Genomic DNA, 25440 nt, shown 5'->3' with positions numbered 1-25440 from the left:
AATAATGTAAATACAAATAAAAACTAGATTATAAAATTATATTCTAACCGTTATTAAAATATAATTACCAAATTAAGTTTTGTTTATATTAATAAATTTTTTTTTTTGTTAATAATAGAAATTAACTAATTGTAGCTGTTGTATTATTTCGTTGGTTTCATTTTAGTCAAAAGCTTGTATCTTCTTTTTTTTCTAAAAAAGTAAGAACAATTTAGCTTCTCACAGTGCTTTTTCTCAAGTCTGGGTTAGGTAAAAAGAAAAAACAGAGCAGGAGAAACTTCAGAGCTATTTAGAGTAAAACGCGTGCAAATAATGATGCTACTAAGATAAAGTTTAGACAATTAGAAAATATTGATATTTAAACTATGTTTATATTTTTCGAATCCTTAGATTTTGTAAATATAAAAACAAATCACAGAAAATTGGCAGACCTTGCCAGAACTTTAATCAAAAGATCTCAAAATTACAATAGTTTTCACCCTATAGAGCCTAAATCTCAAATTTACAATAAATATTTGTAGTGGAAAGAATTTTTTACTTTAAGATTTTGTATTTAGTATATATAATTGAAAAAAATTATATAAAACAAAAAAGAATATTTTAAGTATAGTTTATGGAAGTACACAGCCATAACAGAACTTTCTGTACAATGCACATTAAAAATTTCATCAGACGGATTTTCTTCTTTTCTAAATTTATCTGATTATCTCACTGTTTTGCATGTTCGTTTTTTCTGTGCAAGAGCATCTTCGTGCAATTTTGTACGCTCGTGCAATTTTAACACCTACCCATGTAAATATTATTATTATTTTTTTTAATCTTGTATTTTTTCATATTGAAGTTTAGTATATTTTAATAATTTAAGTTTACATCAATACATTTTTATTCTTTAATAATGGTTATTTTCATTAAAATAAAATTCTAGTTGTATTTTTATTAAAAACTTTTTTAATTTATATTAGTTTTTAAATGCAATAATTTAATTTCAATTAAAAAAGGCCAAATAAATGAAAAACAAAAAAATAAAATTAATTTAAACCAATAAAAATGAATAACGCTAATACATGCTTATTATTTTTTTTTTTAAATATAAAATTTTTGAAATATTTTATTTTTAGTTAAATAAAGTTAGTATTTTTTTGTACAAAATTGACCCTCCGTGCAAAACTGTCTGTCGTGCAAAATTGACCTTCCGTGCAAAATTGTAACTCGTGCAAAAGTGACCTTCCGTGCAAACTAGTCTTTGTGCAAAAGTATCTTCGTGCAATTTTGTACACTCGTGCAATTTTGTTCTCGTGCTATTTAGTCCCCACGTGCAGTTTAGTGACCTCGTGCAATTTTGTCTTCGCGCAATTTAGACCCGTTCCCATTTTTTAAATAATTTATGCACCAGAAAAAGTTGTTCAAACTTCTTATTTAAACTACAACGGTATGTATATAATTTTTATTAGCATATAAAGTTTTTACAGAATAAAGAATGAGCTGATAGATTGCAGATTAAACCTTGATAAACAAAAGTTATCTTCAGAAACGAATGTTTTAAGTGCTAATGAAATTGACAAGTATACTGATGAATCTCAAAAAGTATGTTTAATTGTGATGGTAAAGAAATGACTAAATTTGTTAGTTGTATAAAAACGTAAGATTATACAATAAATTAGCTTTCACAAGATATAAAAAGTTCAAAAAACTTTTGAAATACAGAAAGTTACATCATAATTTTTTGATATGTATTTGTATTATAAATACAGTTCTAAAACTAAAAGTTCATTGTATTAAAGTACTTTAATACTACGAACCTTATTTTTAGAAATTTCTATGATAGCTAAAAATTTTAATTATGTACATTTAACATCTAGTTTTTTGAAAATTTTTAATGTTAACATTTAAAATAGTTTTTGAGTTTAAATTAGGAAATAAGGTAGATATCTTGTGAATTATTTATTTATTGCCTTTTCATGTTAATAGTAAGTCGATCAACAAATTCATGGTTTCGTTTACTTATACATTTTTAATACCATAGAACATGCGGGAACAAAATAATCAACTAAAAAAAGTCATCAAGCAAATGACTTCACAAATGAACAATTTAGTACCACAGCAGGTATAAGTTGTATTTTAATATTTAAGTTAAATTTTTAAGAATATTCAGAACATACAACTTAAAAAATAACAGTTATTTAGTGAAGTAGGCTGCATGTAAGATATATAAAACATTTATTGGCATATACGGGTACATCTTGTTTTGTAAAGTATTATCTTAGATATAAGATATTTTTAAACGTTAAACAAAGTTAACAAAACTTTTGATAAATAGGGGTCGAAAATATATAAGGCGAAAATGACTATTTCACTTAATACTATCTTCTTTTCTATTGTCTTTTTTTTTATTGTATGAGTTAGTCGATTAATAGTATTTAAATTTTATAGTGATATAGTTATAATGATGTATTAAAAAAAACCAAAACAATTTTTTTATTTTACTAATTTATTTACATTATAGTTTAATGACTTATAATAGAAATATTATAAACTACTTAAGTAATATTTGCTGAAAATGTGAGGTCTCCAGCTTAAAAATAAAAAGAAGATAGAAAGCTTTTTGTCAGTTTTTAACAGGGTTCGTGCGCGTCAGGCTAAATCAGGCTAAGTCAGTCTAAATCAGTTTTTTTGAAAAAAGTTGAAAAATGTCAGGCTAAATCAGTTTTTTTATTTAAAAATTTGAGATCAAAATTTGAATCTCAGTTTTTCTCAGTTCAAATGCTTGAAGATTTTTGGTAAAAAAAATTGAGAAATCTTTTTAAGATCAAGTTGAGATGTGAATTGATTTCTAAATATAAATTTACTTATTAAGGCCATAGGGGGGGTAGAAGCCATTTTTTGACCAAAAATAACATATAGACTTATATTATAGTAAATTTAATAATCTTTCAGATGCTTTTTTTTAGATTTAAAAAATATTAAGTAATTTTTTTTTATGACCGGTTATATAAAGGGTTGTCTTTATAAAGGGTATATAAAGGGTAACTTTAAAGCCGTTTTTCTCGACTTTTAAAAAACGGGCTTTAAAATCTATCTTCTCCTTCATTTTTCAAGCAATCTTCTTCAAATTTTCAGGAAATGTTCCTTACATTATGAGAAAAAAACGTTATTTGTGAATTTTAATAATTTTAAAAAATAAAAATTTTATGTAAAAAAAAAAAAAGTGATTTTTTATCAAATTTTTTTTTTTTCAAAAAAAAGGTGTTTTTCCTTGAAATTTTTTAAAGTCACAAATAACGTTTTTTTGTTATTGTATAAAGAATAGACTGTAAAAGTTTAAAGAAGATTGCTTAAAAAATGAAGGAGGAGATAGATTTTGAATGCATTAGTCTTTTTTCGCCGTTTTAGTTTTTCCTTCCCCATAAGGAACCTGTTATGCGGCCCGACTTTGGCCGGTCATATCTCAAAAACTAATTCGAATTTTTAAAAACGGTAAAAAGCAACTTGAAGCTTAGTAAAAACTCTATAAAATAAGATCAACTTGTAAAAAACATGTTAATTGTGATGGTAAAGAAATGACTAAATTTGTTAGTTGTATAAAAACGTAAGATTATACAATAAATTAGCTTTCACAAGATATAAAAAGTTCAAAAAACTTTTGAAATACAGAAAGTTACATCATAATTTTTTGATATGTATTTGTATTATAAATACAGTTCTAAAACTAAAAGTTCATTGTATTAAAGTACTTAAATACTACGAACCTTATTTTTAGAAATTTATATGATAGCTAAAAATTTTAATTATGTACATTTAACATCTAGTTTTTTGAAAATTTTTAATGTTAACATTTAAAATAGTTTTTGAGTTTAAATTAGGAAATAAGGTAGATATCTTGTGAATTATTTATTTATTGCCTTTTCATGTTAATAGTAAGTCGATCAACAAATTCATGTTTTCGTTTACTTATACATTTTTAATACCATAGAACATGCGGGAACAAAATAATCAACTAAAAAAAGTCATCAAGCAAATGACTTCACAAATGAACAATTTAGTACCACAGCAGGTATAAGTTGTATTTTAATATTTAAGTTAAATTTTTAAGAATATTCAGAACATACAACTTAAAAAATAACAGTTATTTAGTGAAGTAGGCTGCATGTAAGATATATAAAACATTTATTGGCATATACGGGTACATCTTGTTTTGTAAAGTATTATCTTAGATATAAGATATTTTTAAACGTTAAACAAAGTTAACAAAACTTTTGATAAATAGGGGTCGAAAATATATAAGACGAAAATGACTATTTCACTTAATACTATCTTCTTTTCTATTGTCTTTTTTTTTATTGTATGAGTTAGTCTTTAACAATCCCGAATTACTTATAATGTTACTTATACGCGCGATGCTGGTAATTATCTGACTCCGTGCGCGTTATAAGTATTTATCGGTGATGTTATTTAAATGTTTAGATATGACTTAGCTAAGTTATTTAGCTAAGTCGACTTAATGAATTGCGAACTAAACTTAGACTATCTTTTAAGCTTAGTTTAATTAAATAGTTAGATTGATAGAATGCTTAACTAATTGTATATAAGAAATCGAGTCTAGAAACACAAATTATATTAAAATGAATATAAACTGCGATACATGATAACAAAATATACAAATAAGCTATTCCAATTTACAAGTTAATATAAAAAACAGTCGCCTTCGTACAAGAAGTACGAGGCGACCACAATCTTTTCAAACGCTATACTATCAGTACAAAGGTAAAACTAGACTGACTAGAAACTCGCGTTTTACTCAACTTAAGCATTTTTTGAGAGAAAAGGAAGAAAGAACAGCGATGCTGTTACATTCTCTCGACTTAAACCCGCTATTTCGGAGTTCACACTTATCTCTAAGAAAATATGGTCTTTAATTATTTTTGAATTTGTAAAAAACATTAAAAAACCTTCTAATATAGAAGCATAAATGAAATATGACCGTCGACTATCGTCGACTTCTCTTGTTATTTGTAAAAAATTATTATTTTTCTTTGTATATGCTTTAAGTTTCGTAAATGACGCGTAGAATTCAAAAAAATTAACAATTTACAAAAATGAAAAAAACTGAAAGAATTTTTAGAATTTTATTCGCTAGTAGTGCTCGCGAGTCATTGTTTCCCGTAGACGCTATTCGTGCATTCTCGGTCTCCTCATCTGTACTCCACTCGGTCGCTTTGCTGATGGTGGATCAGATCTCTTTGTCACCTTCGCCGACTTTTTGACGACTTTCGATTTCTCGAGCCGTTTTCGTGCGAAGTTCAAAAAAAATTTAAGCAAAAATATAAAGAAAATACTATTTCAAGTATTTTCAAGTACTTTTAAGTATGTTTATAAGAAACTTTAAAAAAAATTATAGCTTCAGTTTAAACAAATTATTCGTTATATAAACTTTTGTATATTAAAAACATTTCACATTCAACATGAGTTAGATGACAAAACAAACAATTATATTCATTTCAAAAGCTTAAACTTGTTTTCGTAAAAATATATAACCTTGAACTTTATACTAATTTATAAAACTTTAATATTCTAAGAAAGTTAAAAACAAAGTTGTTGTTAGCGTTTAAATGTTGAATAAGATATTTAATAGCTCAAATGACCTTATTAAAATTGTGTTTTCATAAGTAAGCTGAAGTGTATAACAACAAAAAACAAGGCAATAAACCTTCTTAACATCAATCACTAAGGTTACTATAGTTCAACTGTAGATTTATAGTTCAAGTTTGAACATAAGTTGTTGTTAAAAAACTAATTGAAATAAAGCTTAACAAATTAAGGCAATTTTTTATATTAGTAAGAGCTCAAAATACAATTTTAAGTTAAAGAATAAACTTTAAATAAACTCCTTTAATTTCTAATGACTCGATTTCGTCCTAAGCTTTGTTCAGAAAGCTTCTTAGACTAGTTGTCTGCCATAATTAAATAAAATAAATCACCCTTTTGGTGGTCTTAATTAAATATAATACTGTTTACTGAAAGTAGGTATAGTGTTTATTGAAGTGATACTACTGGTTGCTGAAAGTAGGTATAGTGTTTATTGAACTGATACTACTGTTTGCTGAAAGTAGGTATAGTGTTTATTGAACTGATACTACTGTTTGCTGAAAGTAGGTATAGTGTTTATTGAACTTATACTACTGTTTGCTGAAAGTAGGTATAGTGTTTATTGAACTGATACTACTGTTGCTGAAAGTAGGTATAGTGTTTATTGAACTGATACTACTGTTGCTGAAAGTAGGTATAGTGTTTATTGAACTTATACTACTGTTGCTGAAAGTAGGTATAGTGTTTATTAAACTGATACTACTGTTGCTGAAAGTAGGTATAGTGTTTATTGAACTGATACTACTGTTTGCTGAAAGTAGGTATAGTGTTTATTGAACTGATACTACTGTTGCTGAAAGTAGGTATAGTGTTTATTGAACTGATACTACTGTTGCTGAAAGTAGGTATAGTGTTTATTGAACTGATACTACTATTTACTGAAAGTAGGTATAGTGTTTATTTTAAACTATTATTTGGTCCCCACTACGAAACGTAGAAAATAAAAAGAAGTTACGGACTTAAATAAGGTGCGTGTTAAACAATTGGGGGTCACCATTTAACAATCCCGAATTACTTATAATGTTACTTATACGCGCGATGCTGGTAATTATCTGACTCCGTGCGCGTTATAAGTATTTATCGGTGATGTTATTTAAATGTTTAGATATGACTTAGCTAAGTTATTTAGCTAAGTCGACTTAATGAATTGCGAACTAAACTTAGACTATCTTTTAAGCTTAGTTTAATTAAATAGTTAGATTGATAGAATGCTTAACTAATTGTATATAAGAAATCGAGTCTAGAAACACAAATTATATTAAAATGAATATAAACTGCGATACATGATAACAAAATATACAAATAAGCTATTCCAATTTACAAGTTAATATAAAAAACAGTCGCCTTCGTACAAGAAGTACGAGGCGACCACAATCTTTTCAAACGCTATACTATCAGTACAAAGGTAAAACTAGACTGACTAGAAACTCGCGTTTTACTCAACTTAAGCATTTTTTGAGAGAAAAGGAAGAAAGAACAGCGATGCTGTTACAAGTCGATTAATAGTATTTAAATTTTATAGTGATATAGTTATAATGATGTATTAAAAAAAATCAAAACAATTTTTTTATTTTACTAATTTATTTACATTATAGTTTAATGACTTATAATAGAAATATTATAAACTACTTAAGTAATATTTGCTGAAAATGTGAGGTCTCCAGCTTAAAAATAAAAAGAAGATAGAAAGCTTTTTGTCAGTTTTTAACAGGGTTCGTGCGCGTCAGGCTAAATCAGGCTAAGTCAGTCTAAATCAGTTTTTTGAAAAAAGTTGAAAAATGTCAGGCTAAATCAGTTTTTTTATTTAAAAATTTGAGATCAAAATTTGAATCTCAGTTTTTCTCAGTTCAAATGCTTGAAGATTTTTGGTAAAAAAAATTGAGAAATCTTTTTAAGATCAAGTTGAGATGTGAATTGATTTCTAAATATAAATTTACTTATTAAGGCCATAGGGGGGTAGAAGCCATTTTTTGACCAAAAATAACATATAGACTTATATTATAGTAAATTTAATAATCTTTCAGATGCTTTTTTTTAGATTTAAAAAATATTAAGTAATTTTTTTTTATGACCGGTTATATAAAGGGTTGTCTTTATAAAGGGTATATAAAGGGTAACTTTAAAGCCGTTTTTCTCGACTTTTAAAAAACGGGCTTTAAAATCTATCTTCTCCTTCATTTTTCAAGCAATCTTCTTCAAATTTTCAGGAAATGTTCCTTACATTATGAGAAAAAAACGTTATTTGTGAATTTTAATAATTTTAAAAAATAAAAATTTTATGTAAAAAAAAAAAAAGTGATTTTTTATCAAATTTTTTTTTTTTTTCAAAAAAAAGGTGTTTTTGCTTGAAATTTTTTAAAGTCACAAATAACGTTTTTTTGTTATTGTATAAAGAATAGACTGTAAAAGTTTAAAGAAGATTGCTTAAAAAATGAAGGAGGAGATAGATTTTGAATGCATTAGTCTTTTTTCGCCGTTTTAGTTTTTCCTTCCCCATAAGGAACCTGTTATGCGGCCCGACTTTGGCCGGTCATATCTCAAAAACTAATTCGAATTTTTAAAAACGGTAAAAAGCAACTTGAAGCTTAGTAAAAACTCTATAAAATAAGATCAACTTGTAAAAAACATGGCTTACCCCCCCCCCCCCTGGCCTTAAAGACAAAATCAGTCAGTGTTTATATAAAATTAAATGCTTTTAACCTTTTGTTGAACCTCTAAAAAAATATTAAGAATTTAAATCATTTTGTTTTAGTAGATTATATACTTAACTGTTTGTTTGAATTTGTTTACATCAGCTATGTTTTAAGAGCTTAGTTGGTTGAACTGTTTCAATTTCCAATTTAAGAGCTTAATACCAAATAAATACTTTTTAGATTAAAACTCTTCGCAGTTTATTCATACATTTTACGGTTTGTTTTAAGTTATTAGAGATATTCACAACACTAAAACTTAGCTTTAAGATATTAGTACTAAGTTTTGTGGGAGTACACGTTTTAGGTACAATTCACTTTTCTTTACAAGAACAAGTATTAAAGCTTTTTTTGAATTGAAGTGTAAGCTATTTAAATCTGATATGACATCAACAATCACTGTATTTATTTAGAACATAGGATTTATCATTATGTATCAATTTTAAGTATTAGTCAAAATACTATAATGAACATTTTTTACTTGGAGTTTTAATACTCGTGAAGCGTTTCATTTCAAATTTCAATGAAACACAACAATGCGCGTTGTTTTATTATAAATATTCTGGTTATAATGTTTTACTTAGTGCTTAATTAAATTGAACTGTTGTGTTTAGTAATATATTTTTAAATAATTATTTAATAGTAATTAATTTAAATTTTTACATTAGTAATAGATTAGATATAACTTTTATTTTAAAACTTATCACTGAATTCGTTATTTTTAAATCATTCACCTTTTTCACAATTTAGTCTTATTCTATTGATTTGTAATTGTAAGCTATGAGTTGCTTTTTGCAGATTTTTAAAGCTCAAAATATTTTTAAGATAAAGCTGGTTGAAGTCGGAGACTACAATACTACTAATCAAAACCCCTTATACCTAAAATTACTTTTAAAGGGGATTTTCCTTACTTTGAAAAAATGTCAGGCTAAATTGGTCTCAGTCAGGCTAAATGAAAAAAATTTCGCGCACGAACCCTGTTTTAAATTTTCAAGCAATTTGACAATAAAAACTTGCAGTCTATACGTTTGTATCGGAAAAGTTTTTTAACTATAAATGTATCTCAGAGTAACTTGAATAAAATTTTCTATAAAACTGACATATAGGTTTCATATAAAACCATATATTAATATTTGTAAAAAAACGCCTATATCCCCTCTAAGCCCTTATCTTTGAGAAACTTTAGCTAAACTTTTTATACTGTGACTTAGTTTTTCTCTTTTACTAAAACAAACCGTATTACAATTATACTTTTTTAAAATAGATTTATGTATTTCTTTATTTTAAAATGAAATGATCAAAAGTAATATAAGATCAATTACTACAAAGTAAACTTGTAACTCACAAAGCCATTATTTTTAGAATATTATTCTTAAAACATAAAATTACTCCTTTAAAATGAAATGCATAAATACACTTTTTTTTATAGTTTCTTCATTTATAAGTACAGCTTTGTTTATAATAAACATAATTGTAGATAATTGCCCAATTCATAAAAAACAATTTCCAGTCTAAAATAACTATAAAAAGTTCTAAATGTAACAAAACATCATAAACTATGAAAATGTTCATTCGGTGAGTAATACGTATAAAAAAAAAGTTTATTAGTATTTACGTAATTTTCTACTAATTTTTCTGTATCAGTTTTTTCACTCTTTGCCAGTTTATGAAATACATTTTTTCATAAGCATTTAATATGACGCTGAAGGCTGTAACTGGGTTATATCAAAATACAAAGTATTTGACCAACATATATAGGGGAGCTAAAATTTTTGATTTGATTGGATTGAGTCTATCTCTAGATCTGAAAATAGTACTTTATTATAAATCCTACGACATTTATTGTGATGACGCATACCAATCTTAGAAATGTTTACCATAAGTGATAAGTGTAGAAAATTTTAAAATGTTAAAGAAATATTTCAAAAACCAATTTGAAAGTTTTTATATAGAGGATGTTTTAAAACTGACTTTTTAAATACTTTATTGAACTAAAGAAAAAACATAAACTACTCTACAATAAAAGTAGCAGTAAAATTGTTTACGTAAACAACCAATCTAATCACCCTAAAAAGTAATTGAAATAGATAAACTTTTTTCCAGCGTATCTCGTAATAAAATCATCACTGACATCAGCAAAAATCCGTAGAATGATGTATTAGTTCAAAATGATCACGTACTACCGACCCTTAACTTTGCAGCAATAAAAAGAATAAAAAAACTATGTTACTTTTTTTCTAGCCATTTTTGACATTCTCTAAAAAAAAAATTAGGTATTGATCTCTTTTAGTTACTGAAGCTTTGTTTTCTTTAAACTTTTGACCAAGCAAGTTTTTCAATAAAAATATCATCAAAATGTCAAACTACCACTACATGACAAACATAAAAAGCATAATTATATCACACAACCACTTACAGCTAAGTAAGAACAACACAACACGGCAACTAAACTTTGTAATAGCAGCAACGGTTTTATCTGACCATTCAATTAAGGATGTCTTTTTTAATGCGTATGACCATCCACCATGAAAAATAACTGAAAAATGTATAGGTTCAACTGAGGTTAAACAGACATTAACTTAATTTAAAATCTAGTATAAGCACGCAAACTACACTATCAAAGTACAGGATATAATTTAATTACGATGGTAACCAAACAGCCTCGTTATTAATATACTTAATTCAAAAAGGTTCTTACAAAAGCCCGAATGCTACTCTATGTGTATTTTATAACGCATTGAAGTTACCTAAGCCAACATAGAAACATCCCTTAATTTTAGAAACGAACTGTATATTGTTTGTCCTCATATAGAATTATGTTGTTTTTAAGTCCTATGAGTTTATGTTTAATGACATGGTTGTAACTTATTAGTCAATAATTGAAAAAAATTGATTTGTTTTATGCATAACTAACTTATTATTTTTGTACTGATTTTTATTTATTTTGAATTAATGTTTTAAATGACTTTAAGTTTTCAAAATAACTACCAGGTTTCTGAAAATTCTTCCTTTGTAAATAGTTTAAAAAATGAAGTGGAAGATCTAAAGAAAAATATAAAAGCTCTTGAATTAGAAAAAGGTTCGTATATCACGTTTGTTTATAAATTGATAGGCGTTATTTTTTTTATTTAAATTTTTCAGAAAATCGGTTAGTTGTTCCGAATAACCCACATGAAGTTCTCATTTCAAAGAATCATCCTAGTTTGAAAAACTATATCGACACTCTAAATAAAAAAACAAGTAAACAACAAAAAAATTCAGAAAATTTGATTACTATGCATTTAATAAACTGTTTGTTTTTGTTCAAGTCACAGTTAATTTTTAACTTTTTTCAGACTCATAGAATCGAGAATACTAAATATTTTCTTATACTACTAATATTTAATCTTTAGTATTTACTTCATTATTAAATATATTTTTTAATCCCCAAAAAACATACTTCGTTTAAAAGTTTTTTTTTATCCCCAAAAAGCATACTTTTATCATAATAAACACAAATGAAAGCTTTTTTTACAATCTTTGGTAAATTTATCTAGTACTAAAATAAATTAAATCTTAGTACGCTATTAAATTTTTTTTAAATTTACTCTTTAGTAAATTTTTTTGAAATACATTAAATAGTGTATTATGCATTCAAAGTTAAGACTAACTAAGTTAAAAAGGAACTAGTTATCTATAAAAATAATACTAATTTAGGAACAAATGTCGTATATTACACATAAAGCCAATAACTTAAAACTGTTCCAAACCAACAATTATTGGTGGTTTTAAATAAAAAAAAACTATTAATCAATTTTTTATTATTTTTGTTATCATTAGTAAAAATGGAAACTGAAAAAATTGAATTGAGTTCAAAGTTGCATAAGCTACAATCAAACTTCGACCAACAAAAAGTAATAAATTTAAAGAACGAACAAGAAATTACTAGACTACAATGCCAGTTTCAAAAAGTTGAACTGGAAGCTACAAACATGAAGCATAGACATCAGCAAGTTATTCAAAGAAAGGAGTAAGTTGTAAATATTAACAAAAATTGTTACTTTTGCTTACTTAGTTCATCTTAAAGTTTTCTATAAGTACTGGACAATTTTTTGTGTATATAATGTTAATTTTTTTTTGTGTTAACAAAATATAATGTTATAAAGAAAAGTATTTAAGACTAATATCTTAGGAGAGATTTATTGAAGATTCCTGTTAAGAATTGCCAATAATTATGATAGGTCCACATCAGCAGAAATCGTTGTAATGTTGTACTTAAATACTAATTATGTACAGAATACACAACACTAAAAACAAAGACAAACACAGTTGTGCAACAGTTTGTTAGATAAAATAAATAAATAGAAAATAGAAATAAATAAAAAGTGATTAAATATATTAGAATTTATTTTCATTCTCATTTCCTCGACTGCGTTGGTTTCCTAAAGTGTGGCTTTTATCTCTCTTTAAGTCATTTTTAGATTGAAGACGACAAATCTTCGGATAGTAAGCAACCTCCTAATCATCAGTGCCGACATTCGAGCTCTAAAGGTCGCTCTTGCAGACGGCCTTAAACGTATTATTGGCTGACCGCAGTTTCGTTGCCAACGGTCAACTCGCAATACAAAAAATACTTAATGATTCGCTTCTCACCCATACTTAGAACATGACGAAGCTTGAGCTTGCTGAGGCTAAAGGTCATGGCTATTCAACCGAATAACATCACATAAATGCAAATTTTATTTAATTAAAATCAAAGCTCTAAAAGTTAATATAAAGAATTTAATTTCTAACCAAAACAAGAAACTTACACGTTATAAGTAACTATGTTTCGGGTATTTGACAGAGACATACAGTATCGCAAATAGTTTTTGGGTGACTTTGCATCAAAACTCGAGTTTTAAATTCTAGCCAGACTTAGTTTAAAGAATTACGTTTTACAGCTGTTATGTTTATACACACCATTTTAGCGCTATAGTTATTAGAGAGAGAATTAGAAAAATCAAAGAAACAAAGAAAAAAATTGTTAAGCTTGAGCGCGCTCGAATTATACTCTTTAGTTAACAGTATTTTTTCATAACTAATTTAAATCCGACGGCCAAGGGGGTAGGTGTCAGAAAAACACAGCGTCACTTTAGCACGGAATAATACTTAAGCACAGAGTGACACTTTAGCACGGAACGATATTTAAGCACGGCGTCACTTTAGCACGGAGTGTCATTTTTGCACGATCGATACTTTTAAGTTCAAGTAATTAGATTAATTACTATTAAGAATGTATTAAATAACATGTAAAAAAATTAACTTTATATAGTCAGCATCCTGTTGATTACGCACTTTAGGCATTTCAAAGAGTGAATTTAAGTGGAAGTATATCTACCAAACTTATTTTTTTTTAAATTATAGTTAAGTAAGTAGTAAACAGTCTACATGTTTTATTCTACATGTTACATAGTTTGTTTTTAGATTTTTAAACATAACAGTAGAAATATTATGTAAGCATAAAAAAAGAGTTTCACTCCGTGCTAAAGTGTTATTCCGTGCTAAAGTGTCACTCTGTGCTAAAGTGACGCTTGTGCTTTTCTGACCCGTTCCCGTAAACCCCAGACTAAGAGAAGAAAGATGAGTCAAGGTGGTTGATTAAGAAGATTCAAAAGTTCTACTAAAATAATACATCTGATTGGTTTAAAAATGATCTTGTAAAGAAGCTGTCAGAACCACAAATATTAAGAATAAATGTTACACAAGAGAGTCTCCTATGAGAAAAAGTGGTGATCTTGTTATTACATGGGTTGAATTTCCCTAATTATGAGAGAAAACCAATTAAAAATTAAGAAGATCTAAGAGACTGACCAAAGAGAGACCTAAGCAGAAACATCACATAAATCCGAGTTTACCTCCAGATCAGCTTAGGAATGACAACAATGGAGGGTAACAACATTTTATTGATAAAATGTATCCTTGCTAGTCAAAAGCAGAAAAAGTGATGGCTTGTTTAGTTTTGTGACTTATGATGAAAAAGATTGTTTACCATTGAATGAGCTGCGATTTTGTCATACTAGGATCTACTAGAGAAAAAGGTCTATAACACCACAAGCGATTCGTTACATATTTTTGCACATATAAAAGAAACAAAGCAACAAATAATTCTAATATAATAAACAGTTTTACCATAAAGCGAAAAATTAAAAAAGTTGATGAAACATTTGTGGTTGATCAGATAATAGAGTTGTTCAAATCTAGTTGCATGACGGTTTGGGAAAATTTGCAAGTACACTGAAATAGCGATTAGGTTTAAAATTAGCTTATCCTTGTTGATGTTTGTGGTCGAAAATGTTTGTCTGCAAATGTATGAAGTCTCGAACAGAACAACTAGCTTCATGGTCATCTTTTTGAAGTTGACAAGCTTTGGCTCGTTCATTAATACTTAGTCTATCAAAAGATGTACTAAAAGCAACGAAAATTATATGTTTGATTTAAAGTCTTATATAAACTTATTTAATAACAGTTAACCCTAGATAACAAATTACTTTGGATTAAAATGTTGATACTTTTAATTTGAAAATATCAAACACTTGTGAACAACTTATGAAATTTAACTTAATTCTGTACTTTTAAAATAACGTAAGAATATTCTAACTGACTTGAAACAAACAAATACTAGAACAAAATGGTGTTTTTATCACTACTCAAAAATAAAAAGCTATTTTTTAAAACGTTTTTAGGGTCAAAGTCTTACAGTTTTGTTTTATAAAAATTATGAAAAAAAGGTTTTCTACTAATTTTGTAATAATAATTGGCCTACATTGGCTGGCCGGATTATAATATAAATTTTGAAGATGCTTAACGGGCCGGTCACTTTCACTCTAGAGCCGGTCATTTTTGTTCGCGGGCCGGATTCTATTTAAATTAAAAAAAGCTTTGGGGGCCGGATGCGGTCCGTGGGCCGTACGTTGCCCACCCCGATGCTAAAAAATATTTTTCTAAGTTATTTACTGTGCACAGCTTTCTAAGACTTTTAAAACAACTAGTTTAATGAATTTCAATTGATATCAAATTAAAAGTTACTATTCTATTTGAATAAGATTTATTTAAGCAGTGACGAGGTCTTTGACCGAAACTTAGTTTGTTAAATAAATTTTTGAAAAAATAAATTCATTAAAAGTTTACAATAAAAATATTTATTAATTCAATTTTTTTAATTTTATTACCAAAAATTTCTTCATTCAAACGAAATCTTAAGTTATTAATAAAATTTGGAAAAATTAGATAAACATGTAAGAATACATTACAGGCTTAAAGTAAATTCAAACTCGAAATAAGGTATAAGAAAAACAGAATAAAACAAATAATTTAGCAAACGTTTTAAAGTTTTTAGGCGGTTTGTTAAAATAAATTCATGTTAAGGTTAGAAAACAGTTTTAAGAAAAATATAAGCCGTTTAAAGATACTATTACATTGAGTTAATATAAATTAATCAAACATATTTACAAGTAACTGGTTTGTAAACAATAAAACTCTAATAAATAGAAAACAAAATTATAATGTAGTATGCTTATGCTTAAAACATTAATAAACTGTTTAAGAAATTTTTTTTGATAACAAAACTAAAATTATATTGTTTTCTTTAATTATTTATAAGTTTAAAACTGTAACTATGATCTTTAAACTTAAATTATAAGTATACAATAGAGACATTTATAGTAGGTTATTTTAGTTGATAAAAAAATAGTTTTGATTTTTTTTAACTTATCTTTGTTTTCTTAGTAAGGAGATAAGCGAGCTAAACATTAAACTAACGGAATCCCATAAGGAAGCAGATGAATTTTATAGAGGTGCTGTTGTTCAGAGCCTACGTGAGCTTGAGTTGAAGCAGAATATAAGTGAGTTGCAAGTGAACCAAGCTATTTCTCCTCAGCAATCGCAGTGGATTTCAAATAATCAGCAAGTTAGTATAACTATATCAATTTAAGTGTAAATGCTTTAAAACAGTTTTTATTTTTGTATTTTAATTGTAATAACTTTAAAAACTAATATTTTGTCTAACATTTCAAAAATGATGGATAACATTATTTTGGGTTATGTTTTAAAAAATATAAGCACAAAAAATATAAGTATTAAAATTATTAAAAATAAAGTAATGTACTTCTACTTAGATTTGTTAAATTCAATTATATTTGTTTTCAATAGTAAATGTTATACTAATAAAAGCACTAATACTTTTTAAAAACAAACACTTTATTTTTAACAGTTTTATTAAGTTTGTGTAATACTGCTTTTAAGCAATCTACAATTATCATTGTTATTTTCATTGTTAAACAACTTTTCTATGAACTTTATTTCTTAACATAAAACCGTTGTATTTCAAAACTGTTTTTTGGAGTTAAAATGTAAATAAGATTTTACTTCATTCAGTTATGTTCTTAAACTATCCAATTCGGTTATACGTGTTTGAAAATTTAATTAGTATTTAAAAAATTATTACTAAAACTATAATAGATTTCCTTTTTTCTTGGTTTCAGGCTAAAGTTGTGCATGATCTTCGTAATCAAATTAACAATCTTCAGAACAAACTTAACAACGTTCAAAAGCCATCATTTAGCTCTATAAATGATTCAGGTCAGACTTTTTTAAATACAATGGTAAACTGAATTCTTTCTTACTTATATCCAAATTACTGTTTCGTCATTAGGTTAGTCATAGTTATTGTTTTAACTCTAATTCAGTTGTTGGATTTATAATACTCAGATAAAAACTATAGTTGTCAAAATTTTATTAAAGCAATATTTATTGCAAAGTTTTATGTGCTTAAATGTTAGATAAAGTTATAACTTAGCAATACGTGAACTGCACCCCGCAAAGGAAAAATTTGCGGTTCTCTATGTAGTTTTAAGCAAAAACATACTGAAAAAAAAAGTTTTGTGGTAGAAACTTACAACTATACTCTTAGATTATATAATAATTAATTAGTAGTGCTTGATAATTGCTTATTTCTAACATTTTCGTTTTAAAATAATGCGGCCCACGGAAGTCTTTTTTCTATACAGTGTGGCCTTACCATTTTTTTTTTAGGAACATTAGCCTGAAACTTAAAGCTGCCGACACCTGTAATGAAATAGTGTGTTATAAAAAGTATTGTTAATACTGACCAATTTCTCTTGCTTACTTTTCTAACTACAAATCAATACGTTATGTGAATACTTGCTTATTCAGCCTAAAATTATACTTAAAAAAAGAGCTTTATATTACTTTAAATCAAGTACATTCAGAAGTATACATAAGTGCTTAAATTAAAAAATCCGGTTAAAAAAGAAAATACTAGCTTCATTATCGCTGCCTTATAACTCTAGTATCGTCCTACTAAAAAGAAAAATTAGCTTATAATAAAAAAACATAGTTTAATTTTTGTAATAGTTATGATAAAAAAATAATAAAATATAATATAACTTCATAAACTAAAAGTTTAATATAATCTTAATATTTTATTAGGTTCTTTACAAGTTTTGTAACTTTTTTTATTTACAGAATTAAAAGTGTAAACAAGAGCTAGTTATTACTAGTAAGTTAGCTAGTTAGTACTATTAAGTGGAATATTTTTGTTAATTTTAACCAGTTACACTAAAAGCTTTACAGTTGAAACGTGCTAATTTTTTATCAATTTTTTTTTTATGTCTTATAAGCTTGTTATGTTTTCACATGCTGTATGAAATCATATAATATTTCTGAAGGCCATAGTGAGGTAAGGTAGAATTTTACATCATGATATTTTTTAAAGATATTTAACTTAGCTTTTAACTTAGCGTTTGCTTTTTACCGTTTGATAAAAATCAAACTATTTTATGAGGTATGAGGATACAAAGTCAGACAGTTCTTTTGGTTCTCTATTGAAGAACCAAGATGAAAAGGCAAAAAACGACTGTTTCATTAAAAATTTTTCTACTCCTACAGACTTTAAGCAATCGTTTTAGAAACTTTGCAGTTTAGTCTCAAGCAATAATAAACAATTCTGCTGTAAGATTTTTTTTAAAGAAAAACAAATAATTTTTTTTGGTCATAAAATAGCTTTTTTCCATCGTTACATCATTATTTTTTCAATGTTTGCAGGGAATATATGTTAAAATTTTTGGGTAATTGAATGATAAATTAAGAAGATTTTTTATAAATGATATAATATATTTTTAGTTAATTTTTTGAAAGGCAATGAAAAGTTTCTCCTCTATACGTTTGTATCAGGACACAACTTCGTACACAACTGGCTATATCTCAATTTTTTTATGTGAAAAGTATTTTATAGTATGAAATTTTAGATTATATAAAAAGATCAATGTTAGTTTTAGTTTAGAAATTTAAATCCCCCCTGTGGTCTTAATGTTTTACGCTCATAATAATCATCCTTTTTCGGCTGATATGCATATTAGTTTGCATGTCGTAAAAGTATTGCCTCTAAAAGCCATGTATTTATTTAATTGTTTAAAATTAAGTTTAAGGGTTACTCTATAAGACTTTTACGTAATCGCTCAACATATTGGTGTAAACATTTTACGCAGCACTTGTATAGTTGTCGGTATACTTATTTATGACTTATAGTTATTAGGCTAAGTTATAGTTAATTAAGTAAATTTTAATAATTTTATTAAAATACAGGTGAACTTCAAACTGTTAGTTATTTCAAACATAAGCTAAAAGCTGCGACTAAGCAGATTAACGACTTACAGCAAACAAATAAAGTTTTGTTAGAATCTAGCAATAGGTTTCGTAGTCAATTGTCTAAACTACAGCAGCAGAAAACTGGTAAGTAGGTTTGTTTTCTTCTTCTAAGCTTAACATCCCAAAGTTAAATTTTGTTTTTCTGCATGAACTATAAGTCTTAAACTTTTTGTTTTTATTTTACAGATGGTCTAAAGAATTTAGAAACTAATGTAAATATAGAAGAGCTAAAACAGTTACAATATGATTTAACCAAGTAAGATAGTTTATTAAACTATTATGATGAATTTTTCTACAAAAGTAATTTAGGTAAAAAACTTAAGGTTTAGTTACACTGAATACTTTACACTTAAGGTATCTTTTAAATATGTTTTAGTCTCTTATTTTTTTATAGTATAGATTATTATTGCTTGATTTGCTTACTGTTTTATAATCGTATATTCACTAATAAATGATTTTTGTATTAAGCATTAAAAAAATCTATGATTGGGTTTTAGCTCATTTGAGTTAGCATTTAACTTTTTAATCTATTAGAAATAAACTTGTTAATTTTTCATATTATAATTTTTTGGTGGGACACGTTCAAAATCCATCCACGATCAAAATCCACCCGCGTTCAAAATCCAACCGATCAAAATCCACCAAGTCAAATTTGAGAACCGCTTACCGATCGAGAGTAAGGGTTAGGTGTAACAGTGAAAGTGAAAATAAATAAAAAATAATTAAATAAATTGCAAAAAATATATAAATAAATTAATGAATAAAGAAGAAAAAATCGGGTGGATTTTGAACGCGGGTGGATTTTGATAGTATAACTTTTTAGTACAACAAATAAATCAATTATTTAGAATTTTCTTAATGTGATTATTGTTATATTGTTTATTCTTAGAAACAATCCAACGTTGGACTCAGGCACCACAACCTGAGACACATAAATAGGACACACCAGAAGAAAAATTAAAATAATATAAACTTATTTTCAACAATTTAAGATAAAAAATAAACATAAGCAAAAGTTTAACAAAATTAAATTTATAAAATAATAATTAATATATTTTTAGATTATTTTAGTTTATATTGTTAGATTTTAATTATCTTTATAGAAATGAGTTAGAATTTGCCAAACGAAAAGCAGAACTTGAAAGTACAAATCATGAAAAACCTCAACAAAACCTTATCTATGGTTAATATTTACTTTATTTATATTTACTTTAATTACTTAATTATATGCGAGGAATTCAGTATTCAAAAGCTAAAAATTTTAAAGGGTCCTGAAAATTGTTTCTTTTTTTCAACAAAACGTTAATTGTTTTTTCAATCTCGTTCTCATATTGTTAAAAAAGTGCTGAAATTTGCATTAGTGCTACAACTTGGTCAAAATGTTTAACAAAATTGTTAAAAGTGGAAATTAAACCAAGATTTCCCCACACTTTGGCTACTGAGGATAGTTTGAGTTTTTTAGGTTGTTCTAAAAACTCAGGTTTGTTTACTTTTTTGCAAAACAGATGCACAACGATTAAAATCATATTAGTTCTTATATTTTGTAAACATTCTTTTAAAACCTTTTTAGCAATTTTATGTTACTATCATGATCTTGTCGCTATCCAGGGTTTCTACTTATACACTATTATTGGCCTGGTTTATAACGCAACGTGCGCTCTAACTTGTATAGTAGATGCCCCCAAGATAACGCTTAAATTATAGTTGACTTAAATAACTAATATGACTTACTTACTATTTACTAAAGGTTTAATAAATCAGTTACTTATACTAATTTAAACTGAGTTCGAATCTGTGATAATGATTATATTTACAATGAATTTGCGAAACGAAAAGATGATAAAATACTGCACAACATTACACTAATAAACCAAATTATCAATTCTTTTAAAAGACGACAATACTCGAATAAAAGAAACTTAAAACTAAATGTTTAAACCAAACTCAAAAAGTATTCTAAAATCGAAATCAACTCGACAACAAAATTGAAACCATTAAAACTTAAGTGCAGCGAAAAGCTGCACTGAGTTCAGTCCGCTGCAATGCAGTAGAAACTAAAAGAAGTCAAAATTTCTCGCGATTGTTGAATTTATACTCGCTTGAGAAAAAAGAAGAAAGTAAAAAAGAGACAATTACCGCGTAAGCGGCACAATCTTTATTAGTTGCACTTTCTGGTGTATTTTATTTTTGAAATTTAGTTTGTTTTAATGATTACTAAAATTAATTTTTAAGCTTACTAAAGTATTTTAAACCTCAGCTCTTGATACTAACATTTTACCTGTATTGTCAGACAACGATTTGTGTCCGCCTGGTATGTTGTTCGGCTCAGGGTTACTTGTTGGTATTTGGTTACTAGCATCCAAAACCTTTTCAGCGGCTTGAGCACGTGTTGCGTGCTCAGTAACTAACCACGAGCGGTCATGGGCTGACAAAGGTATGAATTTCTTGCTGCTAGCACTTATATATCAGTGATTACTGCCACTAATCGTGTTAATGAAAGTATGTTACAATTAATCTAGTCTATTAGAGGCCTAATATAATATAGCCTATAATAAATGCTAGAAATATACCTTAAGCTTAACTAGGTCAAATTCTAATAGTAAACAAATGCAAACTAACACTCAATATTTATTTTACAATGTAACAATCTACGATCTTAGAAAAAAAACTAAGTGACTCGCTAAATAATAATAAGTGATGTTGTCAGAATATAAATCAAATCCCAACAAGAAGTAATGCTTAGTAAGCGACTCAAAAAATTAATCTTAAACATAATCAAAAGTAGTGCTCGAAAACTAAGCACAACGAGACAGCAGATATGCTTACACCACCTTTTGTTCGCCTTTTTATCCCCCTTTTTTAGCGTTTCTGTTTAGAGCATTGATTAGAATTCTAACATAAAAGAGTGCAAAAGACACAAATCTAAAGTATGCAAATATAAAGTAAAATTACATTAATAAGTATTATACAGGTTGTTTAAACACAGGGCCGTTATATAAAAGTTATTTAATAATTCTCTTAAGTGTAAGAAAAATATTGTAAAAAGAGATGAATAACGCATCTGTCTATACGAAATTATTTAAGAAGTTGTTTAATGTTAAGTATAAACAATGTACATAGCACTTAGTTAGAACTCTTTTTGTAAAAAGTAAACCATTGATAGCATAAAAACTACAACACAAGTGCTAACGTTTGAAAAAAAATATTATTACAATATATTTTGTTATTGTAACATCTCTTAAAATTTCCGGGCATGACCACGTACATGAAAGCTTTTTTTCCCTGTCTAGGTTTCAAGCATGGCTAGTCGCTAAGCTCTTGTTGATTAATGCCGTAATAAGATCCGCTGTACCGGAACTTCCAATTGTTGTATAATGGTGTAAACATACCAACATACACCTCCTTTTATATGTAGGCAAATAAATGGTACAAACAATCTTGCACCTTTTGGAGGTGAAGAAGAAGAAAATGCGGCTATGTGCTTGTATTTTCCTTTTGAATCCTGTACACAACAGAGTGATGAATCAGTTACAGCGGCTTATAAAGCTTGATGCCTTTTTTTTGCTTCGTTCAATGAACCATTTGCCAGGTATCTCCAACTCGTAAGGGCTTATTACCTCTTCATACAAGTGCAGAATTGAAGTAGGCTCGCAAGCACTAGTATTTTAAACGTTGTTTAACGTAATAGTTCACTACTGCTCTGAATGTAAATTATTGAACAATCATGTATATTGTCATTCATTTTGTTTTGAATAAAATGTAATTATTTTTATTAAGCTTCATTGCAAAGAAAACCCGCAGCAAAAGTATGTTTTTAGGCTGTTTGAACTTGAAAGTAAAAACGCACTGTGTTATAGATAAATTATCTATTTTACAGAATAGATAATTATATGAGAAATTGAATACGGTCAGTATGCCTTCTAATTTTTAGACCCTCGAGCACAAAGTCTAACAACTCATTGAGAAACAACATTGGTAAGTGATGTTGTTTTTGTTGATGTTGGTCAAACAGTAAGTATTATTTTTTTCGTATTTTGTATTTAAGGGTAAAACTTGTTAGATTTTTGTTTGTTTAGTTAATTTAAATAATTTTCTTGATCGTTAAGAAACGATTTTTCAATTTATAAAAACTATTTTATTAGTCAGAAAGTTTTAAGAATAAATAATAACTTTCATTATTGCAACAGTTATAAATACTTTTCGAACGAATATGTTCAATTATTTGAACGACTAAAATATGTTTTTGCATTTCAGCGTGTACTGTTCTATGTAAAAGCGATTGTTAGTCGACTAGCTTAATGATTGTCATAACAAAATATGTTTTATTTTCGACTCTTGATATATATTATTAGCTTAATGTTATTTTGTAAGGTAAAACGAACCAAATTGATCGTTACTAATTAGTTCTTAAATATATTTATTCGCTTTTAATATTAATATAAAGTTTCATTTTGATGTAATTGTTTTTAATGAAAGCTTTGCTTAGGTGTTTGATAAGCAAATTCGCGACATCCCTACATTAGAGCAAATTATTAAAGTTGTTTTGTTATTTTAACATGTATAGATAACATGTGTCTCTTCATTGTAGCTTTTATAATTAAGTTTTTTTTTTTTTTTCGTGTTACTTTTTAGGGTTCTGTTTATTTTGTATTTGTTACTCACAAGTCTAACGTATTATTTGTTAAATATGTATTAGATTAAACTTTCATGACTTCATTGATCAATTTTGCGAAAAAATGTGCTGTCATAAGAGAATAATTTACATTGTTTAACTTTGTTGAATATTTTAATATAACTCTTCGATGAAAATTGTTAGAAAGTTTTGTTCGCAATGTCATAAAAAAATATTTTTCTGAGAAAATATTTAATGAAGATCTGCGACTTAAGATTTTCGATAAAAAGTTCAACTCTTTAGTTATTTTTTCAAGAAGTATTCCCATGAAAGCAGTTTAATTCAGTTATTAAATTTGAGCAAAAATTAAACTTAAGTAAAATTTTAACAGTCTAAAAATTCTTAGCTGCATTTAATAACTTTATCTTCTGGTGTTAAAAAAGTTTTTTACTAGATTTTTATTATTCAAAGAGTATCATGTATTTTGTTCAGACTCCCAATGTTAAGATATTTTATTTAAAATACCAAACACAAACTTAACTATGAACTGATGTTTCCTTTACTAAAAATTTTGAAACAAAATGAATATAAGATAGTTTTACACAGTCTAAAAATTTTCAGCTGAATATTTTAGCTTTATCTAATGGTGATGAAAAATTAGTTTTTACTAGTTTTTTCTTCTTCAAAGAATTTCATGTATTTTGTTCAGACTCCCAATCTTAAGATTTTTTTTTTAAACCAAACACAAATTTAAAGGTGAATTGATGTTTTCTTTGCAACAAATTTTGAAAGAAAATTAATAAAATACAGCATTTAACAGTTTAAAAATTTGCAGCTGCATTTTTAAAATCTATCGTCTTTGTGTTGAAAAAGTTGTTTTTCACAAACTTTTCTTATTCAAAGAATTTCATCTACTGTTTTTATCAACTCCAAATTTAAAATATGTAATAGCTATTTTATTTGAAAACTAAAACAATTTAAGTGTGCAATGAAGCTTTCTTTACAGTTTTAATGCAATTTCTAATTTAACTTAAATTTGAAATTTTTCTGCTGTTATTCGTCAGCATGTGAAAATGCGTCAAAGTTTTGCATCGTATAGTTTGTGTTTGCTTCACAAAAGTTTAATTAAAGTTTAAAGCTATATTTTGAGCAAAAACAATTTTTAAAGCGTGGTAGAGTCTTTGTAAATATAGTGAAAATTGTTTTAATTATACTTTAATCTTTTTGTCTTCTACTTAATGTGTTGTTGCAATAGTAATAGCTTTCATTAAACTCAATGTAATTTTTAAATGTATCACTATAACTCGGTAATTTTTGTTATAAGATGTTTATATGAATTATGTTCGGTAGGTACTTTTTTAATTGCAAAAATAAAAATCTTACAATTAAAATTTGTTTTGTGTTTATGTTTGGTGTTGTTAAAACAATAAATCATCTTACAAGCGCGAACAAAAGACTTTACGCTGTTTTAAGTTTTATAATTTGATCAATTCAAAAATTTTTTTTCACTGTCGACTGAAGTATAAACATGAAATGAATAATAGTAAGTGAAATTATGTTAAATAATTTAACGTAGGTAATTTTAATTTTTTATTGGATGCGTTCGAGATTAACTTTGTCGAAATAATTTTGCTATTCTATAAAAGCAAATTAATTTTGCTTTATTAACACTATAACTCGATTATTTTATGTTTTAAGATATTTTATTTCCGCTTGAGCTGTATATACGAGTCGTGTGCGGTAAAAATCCATTTTTTGCTATTAGTGATAATTTAATAATGAAAATCTGCAACTAAAGCAAACTTAAAG

At 26.7% G+C, this 25440-nt stretch overlaps 1 protein-coding gene across 1 annotated transcript in view; it reads left to right on the top strand.

Moving 5' to 3' along the window:
- The window catches only part of LOC145841387 (uncharacterized), a 47090-nt gene that overhangs the window by 13763 nt on the left and 7887 nt on the right, over positions 1–25440 (top strand). The window contains exons 6-16 of the mRNA XM_082948748.1: positions 1470–1584; positions 2024–2104; positions 3971–4051; positions 11325–11412; positions 11475–11573; positions 12153–12342; positions 16080–16260; positions 16835–16931; positions 18957–19103; positions 19206–19275; positions 20123–20202. Coding sequence (XP_082804874.1) covers positions 1470–1584; positions 2024–2104; positions 3971–4051; positions 11325–11412; positions 11475–11573; positions 12153–12342; positions 16080–16260; positions 16835–16931; positions 18957–19103; positions 19206–19275; positions 20123–20202 — 1229 coding nt within the window. The remainder of the gene's footprint in view (positions 1–1469; positions 1585–2023; positions 2105–3970; positions 4052–11324; positions 11413–11474; positions 11574–12152; positions 12343–16079; positions 16261–16834; positions 16932–18956; positions 19104–19205; positions 19276–20122; positions 20203–25440) is intronic.

Source organism: Thalia democratica, chromosome 7 (genome assembly GCF_965202585.1).
Source record: "Thalia democratica chromosome 7, ktThaDemo2.hap1.1, whole genome shotgun sequence".
In the NCBI taxonomy this organism is placed as follows: Eukaryota; Metazoa; Chordata; class Thaliacea; order Salpida; family Salpidae; genus Thalia; species Thalia democratica.
This window is presented reverse-complemented; position numbering and strand designations above follow the sequence as displayed.